General features: G+C 36.7%; 1 protein-coding gene across 23 annotated transcripts in view; it reads right to left on the reverse strand.

The window, feature by feature from the left end:
* The window catches only part of LRRFIP2 (LRR binding FLII interacting protein 2), a 122,704-nt gene that overhangs the window by 37,182 nt on the left and 61,851 nt on the right, over positions 1-23,671 (reverse strand). For 8 of the 23 annotated variants that reach the window (XM_060180583.1, XM_060180578.1, XM_060180586.1 and 5 more), the window contains 10 exons: positions 22,984-23,058; positions 21,494-21,541; positions 21,358-21,402; positions 20,509-20,556; positions 19,864-19,920; positions 16,499-16,567; positions 12,832-12,921; positions 7,422-7,466; positions 5,626-5,742; positions 2,236-2,307 (listed from right to left, as the gene is read on the reverse strand). In XM_060180583.1, the coding sequence (XP_060036566.1) occupies positions 2,236-2,307; positions 5,626-5,742; positions 7,422-7,466; positions 12,832-12,921; positions 16,499-16,567; positions 19,864-19,920; positions 20,509-20,556; positions 21,358-21,402; positions 21,494-21,541; positions 22,984-23,058 (666 nt within the window). The remainder of the gene's footprint in view (positions 1-2,235; positions 2,308-5,625; positions 5,743-7,421; positions 7,467-12,831; positions 12,922-16,498; positions 16,568-19,863; positions 19,921-20,508; positions 20,557-21,357; positions 21,403-21,493; positions 21,542-22,983; positions 23,059-23,671) is intronic. The other 15 variants (XM_060180592.1, XM_060180595.1, XM_007517058.3 and 12 more) reach the window with 9 other exon arrangements.

The following is a 23,671-nucleotide window of genomic DNA, read 5'->3' on the forward strand; positions in this document are numbered from 1 at the left end:
TCCATTTCTCTCTGTCCTATCCAACAACGAGGACAACAAGAGTAACTACAACAATAAAATAAAAAGGGCAATAAAAGGGAATACATAAATAAATATTTTTAAAAAGAATACCATGCTGCTTAATTACCATGAGATTTTCTTTTTTAATGATTTCTCTCTGAGGCAGGGGAGATAGCATAATGTCTATGCAAAAAGATCCTCAGCCTGAGGCAGTTCCTTGTATCCCTATAAACCAAAGCTGAGCAGTGCTCTGGAAAGAAAAGGAAAAAAAAAATGTTTTCTCCTCTTAATTTCTGGAGGAAATCAGTGGATCAAATGCATGCCTTCCCATACATCAGGTCCTGGTGTTAATAACTGGTACCAGATAAAAGCATGACTCAGGATTCCACTGATGGTAGTTAGGGGTTTTAGAGCCTCTCCTTCCCCGCTCTCTCAAAAACATAGGATAAAAATTGAGCTGGGAGGCAAAAAAGTTGTATTTAATATGTGAAAGGCCTTGGGTTTATTCCTTGGCAGCACAGTAAAAAATGTCTATTTCAAGGATAAATGTAATCTGAAGTCAAGTTCAATTATCCACTGAGCACAAGTGATTTTATCTTTTCAAAGTCCCGTTTCATTTGTTATTTTGCAATATTCAAAGGATCTAAAAGAAAAAGTTCTTAAAATAAAAAGCAAGTAAGATAATCTGAGTTACTTGTTTCCTTGAAAGAGTATGTTCATGAGACTTTAATATGAGTGTATTTACTTAGTGTATCGAATTTGTCCACTTCAATCAAGATAATTTCCAAAAGTCAGCCTCTAAAATTCTAAAAGGGGAATTAAATCCTGAATATCAGAGCAATAAGACTGTACTAGCTTATCAATGTACTGTGTAGACATCTGATGTCTACAACCTCCCTGTCAGATCAGCAGCTTCCAGGCTTCCCTCATGGCTGTGCTAAACAAGACCTGTCATGTTTTTTTGGTCCTGCTGGGTCTTAAACGTAAGTTTCTTGTGAACCACATGCACCTGCATGAATGTCCTGGTCAGCATTCTGATTACTTCAAATTGTGCCAGAGCCAGGGAAGCTTATGAAGCCTTCTTGCCCACTAGATCTACCCTTTGTCCACTGGGTAAATTTTACCAATTGGGACAACGTCCATTGAGTCAACTTTTTGTATGTCTTGCTTACTGTTTACAAGAGGTTTGGTGTGTATTTCTATTTCAAATGGGATACATGTGCTAAGAGAAAATTAGTTTTCTCATGTAAGGCTTCATAATAAACACTGTGATATTACACATTAGACTTCAGAGTGACATAGGTTTCATAACAATAAAATATGGGGAAGAATGCATGATAATCAAATGCTACTTACAATTAGAATGTCTGCCTCACACAGACATCTGTATTAAACACTGGTGTTGATGCTACTAGGAAAAAATAAGGTCTCCTTAAATTTATTTCCAAATTCTTCTTTTTTATGGTTTTTTGTTTTTTTTTTTTTGGTCATCAGGGTTATCACGGGGGCTCAGTGTCAGTAACACAAATCCATCACTCCTGGTGGCCACTTTTTTTTCTTTCTTTTGTTCCTATTTTGTTAGCTAAGACAGAGATAAATGGAGAGGGACTGGGGAGACAGGGGAGGGGGGTAGGGAGCCCCCTGAATTCAGGGTCTCAAACCTAGGCAATTGCATATGGTAGTGTGTACTTAACCACCCTGCCCCCTCCAAATTCTTTACAGCACTGAATCTGTGTAATTCTTTTAGACTTAAAGGAAAAACGAATAAATAAAATCTGAGAAAACAAAACAAAAACATAGTCCTCAAGGTTCTTCTTCAGAGGAAATATTTGTAACAATGTTCAGACTTTTCTTCCTCCTGCCTTTAATACTGACTGGATATTTTATTATTTTTTTTTTACTATAGCCTGGTAAGCATTTCAAGATCTAATTTGAAGTATCCCTATTTATTCAAGTTTGTATAGCTAAGTCACAAAGGACATGTAATTTATAAAGTCTAAAAGCTGTAAATCATAACTTCTGCTAAGCATTCCCAAAACTAAAATACATGATTAAACATAAGCCGAGATTAAAAGTTTCCCTTTTCTATGCACTGCAGGTTAAGCACATGATTGAAAGACAAGCACTGTTAGTTAAAGCTCTTTGCAGTGAGGTTAAACAGAACCTGTGAAGCCACGGTTACCAACATTTCTGCATACAGGGAGCATGCGTAGACTGCAGAATGAGCCCTGATACCTTTAGTTCTTTAAGCCCCTGCATGTATCTCCCTTCTACATCCTGAATCTGGTCCTTAAGGTCATAGATATCCTGCAGGACAATAGGAACGAACCATTGCATAAAGACATGTACAAACAAATTTTCAAAGGGTTCAGATGGAAATCTGAGTTTTTGTTTGTGTGTGTGTGTATGTGTTTTTCCTGCATTTTCAAGACCAAAAGGAGTCAAGTCAAAAGTATACAAATGTCAATATTCAAACCACTGAAAGAATCAAACAAGTCAGATGGTGGAAGGACCTACAGAGCTCTGGAGTAATCAGTCTAAAGCATTACATATTTTGGCCTGAACTCCTGTTGAAACAGCATTAGCAAACAGGAGTAAGGCAATATATGAGGGAAAAAAAAAAAGAAAAGGCATGTAAATTGTAACACATTTTAACATACAACTTAAATACATTTATACATCATATAAACAATTTGAGAATAAAATTTCACTAATTTACAAGCTTTACAAATTACTTCAATTAGTAAAACACACAGTTAATTATAAGAAGCAAATTTTACTGATTTATGCAGAAGTTTAAAAAATGTAATAAATGGATAAGAACAAGATGTCTTTCATTGACTTGGCTACTGACCACAACTAATTTAGAGAGAAAATAGAGGAGAAAAATTAAATATAAGCACTTTAAATACAAAGTCAAATGAGTTTATCCTAATGACACCATTTACTTGATGGAGAAAGGCATTGTCCCAAATGTTATAATCCTTATAAGAAACTCAAAATAGGTCTAATTTTAAGTGAAAAATACTGGTTCTTTGGTACTTGACCCTTCTACATAAGAGCTATTCTGGATGCCTGATTTAGATGGGAAATAACTGTGACATGGACCTAGTATAATTAATTCTATGACTGTAGATGGGATTATCAAAGGCTGATTATTCACATTTTGATATTGTACTTCCTTAACTCCTTCTTTCCTACACTGACAGGTTTTTGTTTTTCACTCACTGATTTAGTCAGCAGACATTTTTTACTGCGGGCACAGTGAGAAATAGGTGCCAAGATTAAGAAGGAAAAAAAGGGGGTCGGGCGGTGGCGCAGTGGGTTAAGCGCATGTGGCGCAAAGCACAGGAACTGGCGTAAGGATCCCGGTTCGAGCCCCCGGCTCCCCACATGCAGGGGAGTCGCTTCACAGACGGTGAAGCAGGTCTGCAGGTGTCTATCTTTCTCTCCCCTTCTCTGTCTTCCCCTCCTCTCCCCATTTCTCTCTGTCCTATCCAACAACGAATTGTGTCAACAAGGGCAATAATAATAACCACAACGAAGCTACAACAAGGGCAACAAAAGGGGGAAAAAAATGGCCTCCAGGAGCGGTGGATTCATGGTGCAGGCACCGAGCCCAGCAATAACCCTGGAAGAGGGGAAAAAAAAAAAAAAGGAAAAAAAAACTCACTTATTTTCTCTCACAGAAGAAATATAAGTAGCAGGGAGCAGCAGCTAGGTCTGATGTTGGAAAGCCTTGTACATCACTTTCAACTCAATTTAAAATACTACAGAAAGACAAGAGTTTATTATTCTTTACTTTGCACCCCCAGAGCTACTACTTATCAGGCTCCACATTTCATAAGCCTGACCACTGCTGTTTACCTGCTACAGTCTCACTCATTTACTACCTGTTCTCTATGTCTGTGGGAGGAAACCTCTTAACTAAAGCAAATTCAGCTATCCTAAGTGAGCCCCAACATTCCTCACTCAGACTTTTCTGTCAGTTGTTCTCTTGCCTTTTTGAGTCTTCATATTCTGACTCAATCTGACTAGTGAAAATAATAATTTTGCCTTTAAGAGAAAACAAAAACCTTAATCTTCTCTCTCTCATTTGTTCACTCTGCTATTAATCAGCCAACTCTTAACCTCCTGTATTTACTTTGGAGCAACTTTCTCACATTTTTCTCTCATCATAGTCTTGACATGGTCATCTCAACCTCAAAGGGTGTCTTGTTCTCTTTGGAGGGAAGGCTTCCTCCAAACATGTGTTTATAGATGTCTTTAAGAATGTAAACCAGCTAAGCAGAACTTGGTCTTGAGTTGTACTGCATCAAAGTAAAAACTCTGGGGTGGGGAACATGATGGCAGAGGAGGACCTAGTGGGGGTTGAACTGTTATGTGGAAAAATGGGAAATGTTACACATGTACGAACTATCGTATTTTACTGTTGACTGTAAAACATTAATCACCCAATAAAGAAATTTTTAAAAACGCAAATCAGATCATGTAATTCCTCTATTTAATGCCCCACAGTCGTTAGGGTAAATGCTGTAGTTGCTTCAGGCTGCCTTACAAGAAGCATTGTGGTTTGGTCTATCAAATCACCAAATCAGCCTTTGTTCCCACCCACCACTATTCACTTCTCTTCCTACCATCCTGACACCTTTCACCGTTGCTGTCCAGAAAACCTTACAGTTTTCTCCATTTTCTCTCTGAGATAGCCTTCTCCCTTTGAGTTCTTTGTCTGCTTCATTTTTACATTTCTTTCAACACTACGCTCAGAATTTGTCACCTATGAAAAGATTCTTCTCCTAGTCCAATAGAGATAATGCTTCTCTGAATTCCTCCCCAAGATTATTCTTGCTCCTGCCATATGGTATCAGCACCACCTGGCTGTACTGGCTTGTATCCTGTTTGTCTTCACTCTGAAGAAGTGAATTCCTGGAGTTCAGTGTTGTTGACCAAATCTCTATGACCACATGCTCAATGAATGAATGAGTGAATGTAATTTTCAGTACTTGACCTTCCCCCATACTTCACAGACAGCAGATTCTGTAAATAGATGTTCAAATACATTTGGAAGGCCCCATCTTGCAAACGAAAGGGTTAATAAGAACAAAGACAAAATAATGGTCTAAAATCAGTTCTTCATTACTCAGCTATTTCTTCTAGCCCAAATATTATCATGGAAAAAAATTGAGAAATAAGTCTATTCAAATCAGCCAAATAAAACCCACAACAGCTCATAATGATTCTTAGAATCTTGGTTCCTTGTCCACTGATGTATTTTCCATTTAAAATATGGACAAATAAATTTGAGAAAATGTCTTTTGCATAAATGTAAAAGTGTTTTTTTTGCATTTGTAAATTAGCAGACTTTATCATCAATTTTTGGAAGGAGAAAATTAAAATTAACTAATCTCCAACATATATTTTTTGGCCAGGTTCTGAAATACCCAAGTCACATCCTTGAGTTGCATTAACAATTTTTTAAAAAGAATTCAAATTCCTTTTTCAGTAACATCAAATGTTAAATAGCTCCAATATACAAGAGCATGACAAATAAATAGCTCCAAGATGCTAGCATACCACAAAAAAACTAAACATTGTTCTTAAGAAGAAACCAAAACTGCGGTTTACCCGCAATTCGCTTAATGAAGTATCGGGATCAATTAAGCTGCTGGTGTCACCGCTCCCCCTTCTCGAAGAGTTTCCACTTAGAGGAGTAGTTGCTGAGGCAGAATTTCGAGATGAAGGCTAGAGAAAAAAGAAATATCACACATCTAAGTCCTTGTTTTCTTAAGAAATATTTGTTGTGAAAACAGAACTTGGGAGGAGGGGAGGAGCAGGGGGTGGCACACCTGGTAGAACGCACAGGTTTCGATGCACAAAGACCCAGGTTCAAGCCCCTGGTCCCCACCTGCAGGTGGGAAGTTTCATAAGTGGTGCTGCAGGTGTCTCTCTTTCTCCCACTCTATCCCCCCCTCCCCTCTCAATTTTTTTTCTATAAGAAAAAGTAACAAAATAAAATAGAATAAAATAAAAATAGGGCAGAGTGGTGGGGTCAAGGTGTGGACAAGAAGTTAGCAATTGCTAGAGGCAATTTAGACTGGCTTTGGCACTTAAAGCATGGCTTCACTCACTCCAACACTACTGGAATCTCAACAGCAAGGAAGGAGTTATCTATCTGGGAGTTGTTTTGCCTTTGCTATGTTGTAACTGCTGAGCTGAACACATCAGATTTTTATTTTTTTTCAGTATTAGAACTTTGTAACTGGTGTGTTGACCAGCAGCCCCTTACGATCTTTCCTTAGAGCCTTTCCGTCTTCTAATACTTGGTTGATGAAGTTGGAGATACTACTTGCAGCTCAGATGAACAACACTGTGTATCACTATGGATTTTGACTGTTCTTCCTACAATGAGGAAGGACTGTCAATCTTCCTGCAATCTTTATTATTTACTAATGTGATCGCATGGCTGTCAGATGCAGTAGATGGTTGTCACTTGTGGCTGAGCACTTGAAATATGATTAGCCCACAGTGAAATTCATGGTGGGTCGGTGGGTGTGTGTGGGTGGGTGTGTGTACACACCTCAGAAAACAAACCCAGGGCCTTGTGCTTGTAGAGCATGCATTCCACTACTGAGCTACATCCCTGGCACCCAGAGACTCCTTTAAGGGTAAAACACAAGATTTCAAAGGCTTAGTGACAATAAAAAAGAATGTTAAATGTAACATTAATTATCTTTTCATAATGATTATGTTGAGTATTTTGATTAAATAAAAATATTATTTAAATTTATTTTGCTTGTCTTTTTACTTTTTTTTAATGTGGCTCCTAAAAACCTGGAACTTAGATGTATGGCTTACATTGTGACTTGTGCTAGATTTCTACTAGACAGAACTGGTGTGTATTTAGGGGCTACTGCATAAATGTGACCAAAGAAATTGTTTCCCTAAATGACTTTCTAAAATTACTTCTAGAAAAAAAAATTTGAAGAAGTTTTAATTTTAAAAGAATAATTTACCTATAAAAAAAAAAATCCAAAAACCCTCAGAGTATGTATGTCACCATCATCCCTGAAGACACTTTCATTGGAATATGACTACCTTCTTCTCAGGATCAAATCCCAAAGAAATTAAAAAAAAATACATATATATATATGTATTATATATATATATGTATGTATACTTGATATATATATATCAAGTGAGCCAGAAGCTTGAGAGATGGCACTCAATATAGTATCTTTTCTCTTCTCACTGCTTCACATGATTCAACCTCAGAAGAATGCAGGGGTCATGGACAGGAAACAAATGAAGAGTTCCTCTTCATCAGTTCAATGGGAAGAAAATAAAGAATGAAATAATAGTAGAATGTAAGTTTAATCGACTCTAAGAACTAAATCCCCTTATAAATTTATTTACATACTCACCCTTGTGTAGTTTTCTGCATACTGTTTGTCAGATTTTTCATCCAACTAGAAAAAAGAAAGAAAAAAAATCAACAAAGATACTTAGTGTGTTGATTTGGGCAGGGAGATAGGCTGGGAGGGTAAAAGCTGTGACATTCTAGTTTTCCAAGTTCAACAGATGCTTAAAATCTTTAAGTGAAAAATAATACTGAAAATAAAAATTGAGACATAAGGCAGAGTTATCAAGAACTTTAATTCTTATCCTAAGGACAACAGAGAGTCAACAACTGTCCTAACTCAAAAGTTTAGGACTTTGAGATACGTTTTTCTATTCATGGTATTTAAAACAAATTAAAAAAAAAACTATACAAAAACATAGACTTTTGTGTTTTTTTAACACAAAAAAAAAACTTGTATAAATCAAAGGAAAGCCTGATAAAAACCAAAAGTCAAAAACTGTTATATAAACATTATTAGGACATGGGTACCAAGATAAAACTTATAAATCTAGTCAACAGTGGTGGCTGAACTAGCATGCTATGTATATCATCAAAACTATTTCATCCTACAGAACTGAGATTCAGCTAGCTTTTTTTTTTTTAAGTAATATATGCTGCACACATGTTGAAAAGTAGAATTTTTCTCTTCAAGGGTGACCAACTCTGAAGTTAAAAAAAATTAATAATAGTAACTCAAATATGTTCTGTATCTACTTTTTCTATTTACCGAGTTACAGAGATAAGAGAAAGCACTTCATTTTTTTCAGAGTATTTATTATTCCATAATCTCATAATATTTACTAATTTATTTGTTGTCTGATTGCTTTCACCAACAGAAGTTCTATGACTGTTCTTTTCTATATTCCTAACATCAACAATAGCAGCTAGTATGTAGAATGACTTCAATTTTATTGAATTAATGAATAAATCATACTCCATCTGAACTTATAGGCTTACCTCATTTACTTCAACACCGCAGAGTATCCTATTATTTGGGTATACAATAACTGAGCTAGCTTATATACTACTGGTAGGCTTTAAAACTGATTTAGATAGTATTTCAAAGTACCTTAAAAGTTTAGTCCAAAGCCTGCTTCATAAACAAGGAAAGAGAAATTCAGAGGGGAAAGATTTCACTGGAGGCTGAACAACTATTGAAGGTCAGAGATGAATCAGAGAATAGTTTTGAGAAATTTAACCCCAGTGTTCACATTATGTCATGATATATACTGTAACAGCTATTATTAGGGAGGAAACAGCACATAATTGGTCTTAGTTAAATCAAAACATATCCAGACTCCCAATCTTAGCCCAACTTTCACGATTCAACCTGGAGAAGAGATTTGAAAACTTTCCTCAGTTAATGATTAAAGCACACAATATTACCAGTTCTGACTCTACTCAAATCACTTCACTCTAACTTCCTCATATTTGTAAATTCGTTTGTTCCTTTTTTCATCACCCACAGTTACACTTTTTTTCTCAGTTAACCCTTATAAATTCTATGTCTGTGATATAAATGCTCTTATAATTTGAATCCTCTTTAAAAATTATTTCTTGCAGCAGGATTCTCAAAAGCAATTTATTTTAGTGCTCTTGATTTATTAAAGTACTAAGCATTTTAAAATCAACAATGTCAATACTTTTAACACTGACAGTTGTTGTCATAAAAAGAATCATCTTCCATCACATTCACACTAGTCATTACAATGCCTAATATATGTTATTCTTCACAGTATAATAAGTACTATATCTGAATTCACCATGTTATTTTCTTCAGAGCATCTTTCAAATCTTTTCTGCCACTGAGTTAAAGAGAAAAACAAGCAGCATTCAGAAATATTCTTCAAAGGATACCTGAAATCCTATCTCAGGTCCCCCCTAACAAAATGACCTGAGTCCACTCATTTTTAACAGTTAACTTAAAATATCTTACATTTCGGAAGTTGCATCACTGAACTAGTCCATCACAAAGTTGAAATATTATTTCACTATTTTCTGACAGATCCCAATTGTCGCAAGCCAAAACCGATCATGTGCCAAACCTCAGAGATTGTTAAGGCAGCAAAATATGCCTGGACCAGGCTTGCCGCAGTCCAGTTATTTAGGACACAGTGACTAGACTAGAGACTCCAGTTCTCACTTCTCTGTGGTGTATAATATAGCTTTTCTTTGGAAGGAAGGAAGGAAGGAAGGGAGAAAGGGAGGGAGGGAGGGAGGGAGGGAAATTTGGTATTCTAAATCCCCCCAGTGTTCGAAAGAGCCTGAAGGTCCATATAGCAATGTTGCAGTGGCAAACCAATACTCATAGTGATAACACAAATTATCTGCCAGATCCTCAAAGAGCTTTTAGATGGGATGAATCCAATCTCATGTAATATGTTACAGTATAGAACAGGAAAAGGTTGGTAGAGATAATAAACTTTCAGCTAAAAAGGTGAATGCAGCCTGAGGATCTAAGATAAAACATGGTGGCAAAGGCTGACAACAAAACTTCTAATGGATAAAGATAAAAATTTACATTGGTAATTTTTTTTACCAATGTATATAAAAATTACATCGTAAAATTTATATACATGTGTTAATATGAAAATAGTTTGAGTAGTATGTTAAAATCAGAAGCCGTGTGCAAAATGTAATTTTGATTCTTAACAACAAACAAATCAAACATATTGAGAAATAAGTCGTGGGTTTTTTAAAGTGACTATTAAAAGGAAGATGAAGCAGCCTGTGAGGTGGAGCAGTAGGTAAAGATCTTCCAGAGTAAGGTTATGAGTTTGAGCCCCAGCAAAACAGATGTAGGGTAATGTGCTAGTTTTCCCTCCACCTTTCTCTCCCCCTCTAAATAAATACATAAATGGAAGATTAAAATACAAAAACACTCTTTCTTCAAAATAATCAGAAATATTTTTATTTTCCTAGTTAGATCTTAGGACGTGCTCAGTAATACTGACTGTAGCCTGTTAGTCTAAAAAAAAAAAAAACCTTCAAGTATTACATTACTGTTTTCTTAAATAATTAAATAGACTATTCTCTAATCAAGAAAATTATTTCCTTGATAGTTGGAAATTGAAAGCTAGCTAAAAACAAGCTTGTAATGTTTCATCTTAGAATGCACAAAGAAGAGTATATAAGAGGGTAAATTTTTTATCTATTTATTTCATAGAGGTAGCGAGAAATTGAGAGGAAAGGGGATATGTAGAGATAGAGAGACACCTGCAGCACTGCTTCACCACTTGTGAAGCACTCCCCCTGCAGGTGGGGACCCGGGGCTTAAACCTGGGTCCTTGAGCATTTTAACATGTGCGCTCAACCAAGTGCGCCACCACCTGGCGCCAAGAGGGTAAATTTTATATTCCAATTTGAATGATTAAGGCTCAAAAGTAAAACTTCTGTAGCTTCAAATTATAATGGGTAAGTAGCGTTAAAGTTATCTTCTTCCTCATATTTCTGTGGTACACACCTCTACGTCAATCTCTGCTCTTGATATTATAGTTTAGTTTTAATCTCTAAAACCGAGTATTTATGGAAAACAGCATGAAACACATTTCTTAGAATATAACTTGTTTCTCCTCAAAGAAAAAATATTTTCTGATTAAGAGGACCTGTAGACATCATCTTACCTAACAAAAAATGCTAAAATACAATAGAACACTTTTGTAACCTGTGCACTCAACCAGGTGCACCACCACCCAGCCCTAATAGAACACTTCTGATAAGTACCATAGCATTGAACCTGGACCTCAGAGCCTGAGACTTTCATATAACCATTAGGCTGCCTCCTTAGCTCTATAGCATATCCTGTAAAAGAAACATTAGAGAAAATCATCTGCTCTGGAGAAAAGATATGAGAAGATTTCAGGCTTTGCCAAACTTAAGAACAGTATCTACTTTTTAAAAAAGATAGCATAGTGGTTATACAAAAGATGATCATGCCTGAGGTTTCAAAGTTCCAGGTTCAATGTCTGGTGCCACCACAAGCCAGAGGTGACCAGGGCCTTAGTAAAATAAAAAGAAATTAATTGTCTATATCTAGCAAATTAATAAAACAGGCAATATCTTGGAGGGAAAAACTTGGGGCGGGGATTAGTCTTCTTACTCTGCACGTAGAGATTCCTTCATCTGGGGGCTGGGCGGTAGCACACCCAGTTAAATGCAGATAGTACCAAGCACAAGGACCCATGTAAGGATCCAGGGTTCAAGCCTCCACTTCCCATCTTCAGGGGTCGCTTCACAAGCAGTGAAGCAGGCCTGCAGGTGTCTGCCTTTCTCTCTCCCTCTCTATCTCCCCCTCTTCTCTCTGTCCTATCCATTAGAATGGAAAAAAATGTCCACCAGGAGCAGTGGATTTGTAGTGTAGGCGCTGAGCCCCAGTGATAACCCTGGAGGTAAAAAAAAATTATAAAACAAAATACATAAAAAATAAAGATCCTTCATCTGACTCAGAGTAAGATAGGGAATTGCACAGCAAAATCTGAGAGTCAAAAAGCTGTAATAATTGATACTTAAAATTATTTTTCAGAATAAAAGTCGTTTAGAAATAGCTACTTTAAATACATTCTTCATAGTGCTTAATGTAAATAAGTTAGCTCTTCATTTAAAAAGTTAACTTTCTTTTATTCACTTCAAATTATTTGATAATCAGGATAACAGTGATCATGTGTAAAACAGCATTAATGTTGGCAACAGAGAAAAGGTGCCAGAAAAGCAAGCAGCGGGACTCATCAGCTAAATAGACAGTAGCTGGTAAGGCTTCTTTCATTAAAACCAATGTCTCATGGAATTTCAGCTGGAAGTTCTTTCCTAAACTCAGTTCTTGATAAGTGTGAAATCAAATGATAGATATTTCTTCAAAACAATGTCAAATATTGAACTTCTGGTCTTCCTAGTTACTGTAAATTAGTGAAATTTTAGTAAATAGTACATTTATTGTTTAATCTTCAAAGTCTACCAATAATTTATATACCTATATATTCACTAATACAAAATGGAAAAAAAATAAGACTGAGCAGGACTACTTAAATATGGACCAGTTATTAGATAACTTTAAAAATCACTTTCATTAGGTATAATAAGGATAAAGTAAATATGAAAATCTTAATGAGAGACACAGAATGAACATTATTAGTACATGACATGTGATACTGGCATTAGAATAATTCAGGGAAACAAAGAAAGCAAAGGGGGAGGGAATGGGTGACACAAAATTGACAAGATTTCCTACCTGCTGAAGCTACTATTGAGTCCCATGGATGATAACTTCCATAGAAAAGTTTTGAATATCTCAATATTTACATCCCAAAGCAAATATACATTTTTGATGTTAGTATGTTCAAATAAATACTTCTAGGTAGTAAATTAAGTTCCTGACTTTATATTAAATATTAGTCACATGACTAAGACATCATAACCACTCCATGCAGAACACTCACGCTGGTCAAATCTGGGATGCTGACATCATCCACCTCAGAGACAAGACTTCCCCTACGATTGGAGCGACTAAAATAATCAGCAGCAGAAACCTTTTAACCAGGAGAAAAAAGAATAAGATGCTTTAAAAGTTAAGAAAAAGATAGAAACAAAAAAAAACATTGCATATAGAGGAAGCACTCACTGTGGTAAACTATCAAGAAATGAAATAAACTCCTGCAAGAAATCTAAAAAAAAAAAAAAAGAAAGAAAGGAAGGAAGGAAGGAAGGAAGGAAGGAAGGAAGGAAGGAAGGAAGGAAGGAGAAAGGAATGGAAAGGGGTTCCTAATGATATCACCATTTCCCTTTTTTGTTTGTTTTTGTTTTATTTTCCTGGCAGTGCTTCTCCCACTGTGTCTGGCAAACTATTCTTTTTCTCCCTTTTTCCTTTCAATCACAGATAGAAACAGAGGGAGACAGTAAGAGAAGGAGAGACACCATAGTGCCTGCTTAATTAAAACTCTTGGTGCATGGTGGTGCTCTCAAGTGGTTTAGAGGTCAGTACGCATGACAGACAAATCGTGCTCTCTACTAGACGAAGTAATTCTGGGTTCCACTTTATTTATCTTAACTAGAGTTCTAGGGACTAGAGGTAACTTACTGACCACAAGGTCAGTAAAGTCACCTATGTTTGAGATATACAAATGGTATATTTCACAAAATTTATAAATTACAGACATCAATACAGCTAAACACATACATGCTGAATGCAAAATTACTTTCTGAGCAATTACTGCACCTTTTACACAATTTCTATAATTCCTTCTTTTTTATATACCTTAAGATCAGGAACTATACACAAAATCATCAGAGCATTACAGTAGCCTCTTTCAGGCTCCACAAATGCACCCAGTCCTTTCCCACCTTAGACTCCGGCACTGGCCTAAACAGCTCTTCTAGCTCTTCAAGTAGCAGGCTCCTCACATTTCAGGTCTCAGCTCAAAGGTCACCTCCCTAGCAGAAGTCACCAGCCCAAAGGGTGCCCACATACACACATATCCAATCCCTCAACGGCCCACTTTTTTCTTTACAGCCCCTGACGTTACTCTGATTTGTTCCTTTCCTTCCTTATTTATTTTCTACTTCATTTCACTAAAATGTAATCTTGAAGTCTGACATCTGATCTGCAGCTTTACCATTCTTCCCACCACTTTAAAAACAGTGCCTAATGGTCTGGGAATCAGCACAATGGTTATGCAAAAACCTTCATACCCAAGGCATCAAAGGTCCCAGATTCAAATCGCTGGGGCAACCATAAACCAGAGCTGATCAGTGCTCTGGTAAAAATAAATAAATAACAGTACCTAGCATATTAACAGGTACTCCATGAATACTTATTCAATTAATAATTTAATAATTTAATATTTTTTAAATACTTTATTTTATTTATTTATTCCCTTTTGTTGCCCTTGTTGTTTTATTGTTGTAGTTATTATTGTTGTTGTCGTTGTTGTTGGATAGGACAGAGAGAAATGGAGAGAGGAGGGGAAGACAGAGAGGAGGAGAGAAAGATAGACACCTGCAGACCTGCTTCACCGCCTGTGAAGCGACTCTCCTGCAGGTGGGGAGCCAGGTGCTCGAACCAGGATCCTTATGCCGGTCCTTGTGCTTTGCGCCACCTGCGAATAATTTAATATTTTACCTCACTCATCATCTACTCCTCACCTCAGCTCTCTGTTTTTAGCCTTAAAAATATTTCTTTCTTTTTTTTTTTTTTTGTCTTAAAAATATTTCTATCCAGGAAAGGAATCTGGAAGCACACACACAGAAAAAAAGAATTAAAGTATGAAGTGTTCAAGTAAGAAATAGTATGTTTATTCATAGTGGTAGCAATACAACTTAATTATATATACCTAATACTTCCTCAGTACCTCCTGTCTCAGAATTTTGAGTTATTTTACATACAATGATTTTCTTAATCCACTTAGTAAGTCTACCTACAGAGATAGTCATTAATATCCCCACTGTTAAAATAAAGAAATTGCTAATTACAACTAGTGGGCTATAGAAATGGGTCAAGTTCAGGCAACATCATTTTAAATTCCTGCTTTTCCACTCCAGTGCTTTCCAAGGTACATTCAGATGTCATGGTTGTTATTTTCCATTCAGCTATGAGTATTAGCAATACTTGGTATGCCAGTGGACCAGAACCACACTGAGTATTAAAGAAATCACTGAGTTCTTGGCAATAAATCTCACAAACACTTGTTGCCCTTCTCCACAAAACCTCTGGGTTTATAGTCATTCATAACACATGACTCACTATGGCCTTCTTTTTTATTAATTAATTACTTTTTTAGAAATTAATTTTTAATATTTATTTATTCCCTTTTGCTGCCCTTGTTGTTTTACTGTTGGAGTTACTGTTGTTGTTGGATAGGACAGAGAGAAATGGAGAGAGGAGGGGAAGACAGAGAGGGAGAGAGAAAGACACCTGCAGACCTGTGAAGTCTTCACCACCTGTGAAGTGGCTCCCGTGCAGGTGGGGTGCTGGGGGCTCGAACCAGGATCCTTACACCGGTCCTTGTGCTTTGTGCCACCTGCACTTAACCCGCTGTGCTACCGCCCGGCTCCCTTTTTAATTTATTTTTATGAGTGAGAACAGAGCGCAGGTCAGTTCCGACAGTGCCAGGGACTGAACCAGGGAATCAAAGAAGTTCTGTGCTCTGCTGCTGTGCTACCCCTTAGTGCCTCATCTACTTCATTTTTCTTAAATTTTAGTCTTGTAATATTGAACACTTTATTTCTGTCTCTAAGCTAACACACCATCCTCACTGACATAATTTTCAAATCATTTCTAAACCATAATAGAAATGTCATCAGCCAGAGGACCTAGTGGGGGTTGTATCGTTATGTGGAAAACTGAGAAATGTTATGCATGTACAAACTATTGTATTTACTATTGAATGTAAAACATTCATTCCCCAATAAAAAAAATAAAACACACACACACACATACACACAATGTCATCAGCATTTCATACAATTTCCAACATTATCAAACAATACAAAATCATGTAATTCGTGTAACTATATAATGCTCCTACAACTATTACTCTATAGGGCAACATGATTTGCGCTCCATAACTAAGGGGCTTTGCGGCTTCCCAGGAAGTGACATAATGGATTAAGCGCGAGGCCCAAAGTTTGATCCCCAGCACTGCACAAGCCAGAGTGAGGTCCAGGTTTTCTCTCTCCTTTTCTCTTTCGCAAAACAAATAAGTAGATAAATAAGTCTTTAAAGGAGAGAGAGACATGCACAATGTAGTAGCATACATTTTGATCCAGGAACTCTATTTTGACGAACTGTGCACATAGATTTATTTGCATAAATTCCAACAAAAACTGAAAATCTTACAAGTGCACAATGATTAGCACATGGCACAAACCCAAAGAGATAAGTTATTAATATATAATTAACTTCAGTAGCACATTAAAAAAAACATAGATTCTTAAGAACATGTGTTTGTTTTTTTTTCAGGTAAACTGATCATATGAACTAAAACTGAGGAAAATGCTCATTTTGTTAAATACAAATTTAACTTTCCAATCAATGTCACGTAATCATGGCCAAGATAGAGTTGCAGTTGTCAAACTTATCACATGTATCTGAGTGCAAACTATGCTCACCACACTATCCCTTCGCCCACGACTGGCACGGCCAGAAGATACGACGCTTGCATTGTCATCATCGGTAAACTACGGATATTAACAGTAGACAAAGAAAAAGATGCAATTTTACTGCAGCTCTTACTTGATTTCAGGCACACAAGTCTGATTTGGGAAGCATGCAAACACTCTGTAGGTGCACAGTGCTTGACAAAACTATTGTGCTGTGCTAAACAGAAAAACTATTTCAAGGCATACTGTATTACCACTAAAATTAAAAAAAAAAAATCATTTCCAAAAGCACAGAACACATCACCTTATTTTCTATTTAAGTTATACTGAAGAAAAAGAGGTGGAGTGATAAGTAAACTAGTCAGCACCATCTAAGGATTTCAGGATTTTTAAACCTCTAGGCCTACTGGATCCCACTGGGATCAATAAGTCTATTTAATGTTTTAATTTGAGAGGGAAAACAGTATCTTAAAAATGAAATAATATAAGTCAAAGACAAAATATCCTACCAGCAAGGACAAACTATTTTCCTTTATTCACTCCGATGCAACTAATAAAGGTACATTTAACATAACCCTTTCTATTTCACAAGCACTAGGAGATTCACCTTCAGTAATGTGTAATTTATCTCCATTATGACATCACTAAGAAACTATTCTGGCATCACCAAGATACTAACTCTGACCACAACCTGCAAAGACAATAGCACTGGGAGTTGGGTCGGGTAGCTAACCCAGTTGAACGCACACATTATCATGCGCAAGGGCCGGGTTCTGGTGCCCGGTCCCCATGTCCAGCAGACAAACTTCATGAGCACTAAGTAGAGCTGGAGCTGTCTCTCTCTTGCCTCCTCAGTTTCCCCCTTCCCTTTCAATTTTGCTGTTTTCATCCAATAAAATAAATTAAAATTAGCATTTACAAAGCATAAAATGATATAGTTCTAAATCTGATTTAAATTATCATAGTTTTGCTTGCAAGAGGCCATCTCACTTGAGACAGTAAAAATGCTACTGGGTCTAAAAACTGCTAATTAGAATTTAACCTTCGTGGGGAAGGTTAAAAGCAAACGTCTTCAATATATGAAAAACTCTTTATTGCCTTAAATACCCCTGTAATTTCTTGTTAACCATAAGAATAGAATTCTTGAGAAATGCTACTTATTCAATAGAAATAGCAGAAATCTTGTGTGTGTTTGTGTGCGCGCACGTGTGCATACATAAAAGCCCACATAGCTCACTTTTTCCACTCCACAAAGTAACTTATGCTGATAACTATGAAATCACTTAGAGAATTTCTCCAATTTTAATGTTATCAAGAATAACAGATAAGGACACAAGTCACAACTCCCAGTCCTCATCCTCAGGCGGTTACACTTCACAAGTAGTGCACCAGTGCTGGAATTCTCATTCTCTCTCTGTCTTCCCTGCCTCTCATCCCTCTATTTCTCTTTGTCTCTATCACTAAAAAAGAAAAAAAAATCCACCAGGAGCAGTGTAATAACCATGGTGCAAGTATTTAGCTCTAGTAATAAACCCAATGCAGAAAAAAAATAAAAAAGATAGCTCCTACAATCATAACTTGCTCATGGAAATATAAAAATGAGTACAATACATTTGGTAGGCAATATGGTTATATGCATCATAGTATAAATGTATAAACTTTGACATTTATCATTAGTAATTTACCTCATACATCTACTTATATAAAATAAACCATACTTGGATAAGAATATTCATCATATAAGTGAAAATGGGATGGTGGTGGAAGCAATCCAACAGTCTAAATGTTCAATAATAGGGAAGTGACTTCTAAAGCGTACTACCAATAAAAAGAATGTGACGATTTGAACTATTTTCAATATGTATTCAACAGAAAAATAAGGGACATGTTTAAATCACAAAAATCTATTAAATCTGAAATGGAATTGGAGTATTACACCAAAGTAAAAGACTCTGGGGTGGGTGGGTGGGTGGGGAGAATACAGGTCCATGAAAAATGATGAATGAAATAGTGGGGGTTGTATTGCTAAATGGGAATCTGGGGAATGTTATGCATGTAAAAAAAAAAAGAAGTAGAAACGCAAAGCAGAAATTGACTGAGTTTGGAGTATGGCACCAAAGTAAGAAAGCAGAAGTACACTAGAGTTTGCAGTGAGTACCTCCCTAATACTTCCTCTCCACTTTTCCAAGCTTTGGGTCCATGATTGCTCAACAATTTGTTTGGCTTTGTATGTTAACTCTCTTTTCAGTCACCAGGTTCCAGGTGTCATCAGGATGCCGGCCAGACTTCCCTGGATTGAAGACACCACCAATGTGTCCTGGAGCTCAGCTTCCCCAGAGACCCATCCTACTAGGGAAAGAGAGAGGCAGACTGGGAGTATGGACCGACCAGTCAACGCCCATGTTCAGCGAGGAAGCAATTACAGAAGCCAGATCTTCTACTTTCTGCAACCCTCAATGACCCTGGGTCCATGCTCCCAGAGAGACAGAGAATGGGAAAGCTATCAGGGGAGGGGGTGGGTTATGGAGATTGGGTGGCGGGAATTCTGTGGAGTTGTACCCCTCCTACCCTATGGTTTTGTTAATTAATCCTTTCTTTAATAAAAAATAAAAATAAAAAATAAAAATAAAAAATAAAAATAAATCTATTAAATTTCAAAAACAGACATAAATATATTTTGATCTTAAGGCATATAATAAAAATAATGTAAAGGAGCAATACATATATGAATCCATAAGCATACTGTTTAAATAAAGGACACTCATATGCATAGAGTATTTCTGAAAGGACATACAAGAGGTTGCATCTGGGAAATAGACAAAACATGAAAGTAGGGGAGAAAGGTCAGGAGACTGTCATTTTGCACTTTCTTTAAGCTACTTTTTTTTATATAAATAAAAAAAGTGATTGTAATACTCCATAAATATCAAGTGATTGGAATTGTTCCCGTTTTGTTTTTATGTAACAATTTTTAAAAGCTGACTAGTTTTATTTCTTCTTGTATTGCAGTGATTGAAGCACTGACAAACAGTGACATGCCTCAATGCAGGAAAACAGAAATGGAAAAGAGAAAAACTAGATAACCACTCCATGCAATGCATGCTTCCTGCTGAAAAGACCAAGGCAGCTATTCTAGACATTTCTGAAAACTTCTCCTGACCCTGTTCTAGATCATTTAGGAAATTGTGTGCTGTGTCACAACCCTACAGCAGAAACCACCACTTAGGATGAATTAGTACTGGAGTTTGTGTACTGAAGGAAAACCGTAGCCCATGCACAAGAATGAAGCACAGCACATCCTCAAGTTTTCTGTTGAGTACAGATTAGTGAAACAACTAAAACTTTGCAGAACACATGCAGACAACACAGCTCACCACAGGACTGCTTCGTGCTGAACTTGTTCTTGATGAACAGTAACTGTATTCAGATGGCTATGAAGTTTCCAAGAAGAAAGATTTTTTAATGATGGGTTCCTTTTCCTGCTGAGAATACTCTAGGAGCCCTTGTGGACCTAGATAGGCCCTCCTACTCCCCAAGTGAGAAAGTAACTATCACTACTTGATCTAGGACTCCAACCCTCAAGATGCATTGGCTCAAGACAGAAGGGCAAGGGGAGGAAGGAAATGCCCTGAGATGCACTCCATTCACTTTCCGCCTGAGGAACTAGTAGACAAGAAATCGGTTTCTCTACTTATATACCCTTACAGCACCAAGGCATGATGTGCAGCAGACATTTCCTTACAGCTTGGGTGAATCACAATTATTCAGCTGACAGAGCACAGCTTGTGGTAAATTAAGCGATTTCCCCCAACCTCCTTTCCTCTTTCCTTTAGATTAACCATAGCACCAAAACTTCCTTCAATGCAGTGGGGGCCAGGCTCAAACATGGACTGAGTATAGATCAAAGCAGCTCACGAGACAAGTAGGCTACTTTGCCGACCCAAATGACTTTTTTCTTTATAAGTAAACTCTTTGTCTATACATTACGTTTGTCATTTCCTCCCCTTGGTGAGACTTACAGTTCGAGAATTATAAGGGCTATACAATCCACCATCATTCAGTGATACCTAAAGAACAAAAGACATGCCATTTGTCTAACCAGCCTCAGTGATTTTAAAAATGTCATAACTTCTTTGTAGTAATTGGTTTCAAAAAAGTTCTAAGGAATAAGGTAACACTCATTTAGATGGAAAATTCTTGCATTCGTCTCAGTCAATGTCAAGATCACAGTTCACTGAGAATGCATAATGGACTAAAGTGTCTCTTTTTATCATCATGTTTAACTAGAATACTTACGAATTTATCCTCTGAAAAGAGAAAATAGAGCAGAAAGGGCAAGTGAGGTACAGAAGGCATTTCTCCCCACAATAATGCTAACTTAGGAAGTCTGGGGCTCCCAGTCTACTTGGACAAAACAGAACAGAACAGCTTGAAGCAACTAACTCATAACTTGCATATTGCAAAGCTTTTGTTTTTGCTTTCTAGTCAGCTTATTTTATTAGCATGAAGTATCAATGAGGTCAAGTCCACAGATGATCCACCACTCCAACCCTCCCAACGCCCCCCCCAAATGGGTAGTGTCTCACAAAACTATGCAAGTAGACTGGTATTCATGCAAATCTCTGTAGGAAAACATGTCAAAGCAGGAGTCTACCAACAACCAGCAGTATCTACTACTGTAAAGAGACTATACTTATTTTAACTGCCCTAAAATGTGGTATTGTAGGCACAGACAGCACATTCTGCAAAACACATGACTATAATGTCATGTATTCCTGGCAATTCTGAAGGAAAGTTGTCAAGCCAGAGTCAACACGATGACAACTGCTCTACCAGGAGTGCACACTCTGGAAAAGAAAAGTACAAACCAGACTGGCACTTCTCAGCAGACCAGAATCTGTAGTAAGAAAGGTCTATGAAAAAAAAAAAGCACATATTATTAAACAACCCAAAGAAGAGCAACTGGTAGCTCAGGAAGCAAAATACTCCTCAGAATGTACTAACCCTGTTACTCTTAGAAGTTGCCTGTGGGTCACTGTACAGGGAAGAAGACTGTGAAGAAACAAAGAGAAAACAAAATAATTAAGAAGCAAAATAAAGAACTGGCACATAATCAAAGAGAAAAGTTTATGTCATACTCCACTGCCTCATTAGCAATCCCTGTGTGTTTTAAAGTAGTTCAGTATGATGCAGTGAGAAAAGTAATTAGTAAGTTTTTTGAATAGTAATTCTGAAGGATAAGAAGGAAAAACAATTAGAAACAGTAGTCTATAAGTTTATATCCAACTAAATTCTGAACAACAGTGTTAAGTGATGGAATAAGGAGGCAGTAAGGAAAAGAAGGCCATGGCACAGAAAGTGGGGGGTTCTTGGTCACCTCCCAGTCACCAGTTTGCCCTACATTATCTTCAGAGGCCTTAAGAAAGTTCTAATAGGCCTAGTGTGGTTTGACAGGAACTAGGTACAAACTCTTGAGTTATCACTACAGACCCTGTTTTCCAAATATATTAGAAAGTATTGTGTAACAAGTCATGTAGAAGGTATTTGGTTTAATCTGGTAGACAATATGATCAGAATGAATCTATTAAGAAGCTATAACTGTCTTTTTTAATGAATTAATTTGTCTATTCATGATGTCATTTAAAGGCATAATTTTCAGTTCTTTTTCACCAAGCCCAATCAAAAAGAGAAAATAAAAGCATCTAAGCTATGTGTGTCAGTTTTGAAGATTAAGTTTTTCCTCTTTTTTAGAGAGAAACAGAAAGTGTGAGGTCAGTACCAAAGCTACCTGCAGCACAGCTGGGGCTCGGCTCAAACTGGGTTACAAGACTGGCAAAGCAGCACGCTACTTAAGTGAGTTCACAGGCTCTTACTACAGCCTGTGAAAATTAAATTGTTTCAAATGCAACGCGTGTCAGGCTTGTTTAATGTGTTTTGTGTATATGATGTATCGAGTGATTTACAAAAAAAAAAAAAAGAGAGAGAGATATAACCTTAAACTAATAGCTGTATTAATCTCATCATTTTTATAGGTTGACTTTTCTCATGTAAACTTTTATTTAAAGGTACACTTTGAACTTTTTTGCATAGTCCACTCTGATATGTACTGACGCCAATGACTCATTCTAAAAAGCATTCAAACAAAAACACATACTGATGAACAGATAGAGGAGCGGGAAAATAAACAGATACATGGTAAAGAAAACATAACGAAATGTCAACTGTGGAATATAAATGGCAGGAGATATGTGGGTGGTCACTGTACAATTCTCTACACTTACTTATATGCATGTTTAAACTTCTCATTAAAAAGTTTAAAAAGTGGTATTCAGTAGCTCTCGCTGTTTAAAGATACACCGATCCTGGTGAATTCCATTACCATAAGCTAGCACATACACAATTTACAGATTAGTTGTAATACATCCAAATGAGAAAAAAGGGATTAGAAATGTGTTAATGTTGGGAGAACACACACCAAGAAATTTAGGACCAACCCGAGTGTAGTAGGCAGAAGTAGGTTTGCTATGTCTAAGACTGCTATAGTTTCTCTGGTCAAAGTAGAGGCCACTCTGCAGAAAGCAAAAGAAAACAAACTTTTCTGGGTTAAATAATAGTAACCTAACAACACACAATGGGAAATCTGAAATTGCCAAACACTTTTTCCTCCAAAATAATGACTTTAAAGTAGAAAATCATCTTAAGTAAAGGACAAATTAATAATTATTTCAAAGCTCTAAAAAAAAAAAAGTTAGAGGTTAACTGTTTTGAAACCAAGTAATTACTTTTATACTCTAAAGACAAGAGAATAAAGCTTATGCCAAAATAAGTGATATATATTCATGTCATCCTTGGGAATGTTCCTGGAAAACCCAGAACAACTAGATAATTAACATTTTTATAACCCATCTGGCAGTGCCCTGAACAGTCATTTTTTCCCCAAAACTTTGCCCAGTGTCATTATCTGTCAAAATAAACTGATCAAATTGAATTACCAATAAGCAAAAGCAAGCATGTACTCTGGTCTGCTCAAAAACACCTGTGGCAGATTAATTTTTTTCATACACTGTAGAAAATAATGTATATTCTAAATACTTGAAGGGGAGAAAATTATCTATAAAGTTTCTTTCTGGGGGTTGGGCAGTAGGTTAAGCACACATGGTGCAAAGCACAAGAACTGGCATA

Source organism: Erinaceus europaeus, chromosome 21 (genome assembly GCF_950295315.1).
Source record: "Erinaceus europaeus chromosome 21, mEriEur2.1, whole genome shotgun sequence".
Taxonomy (NCBI): domain Eukaryota; kingdom Metazoa; phylum Chordata; class Mammalia; order Eulipotyphla; family Erinaceidae; genus Erinaceus; species Erinaceus europaeus.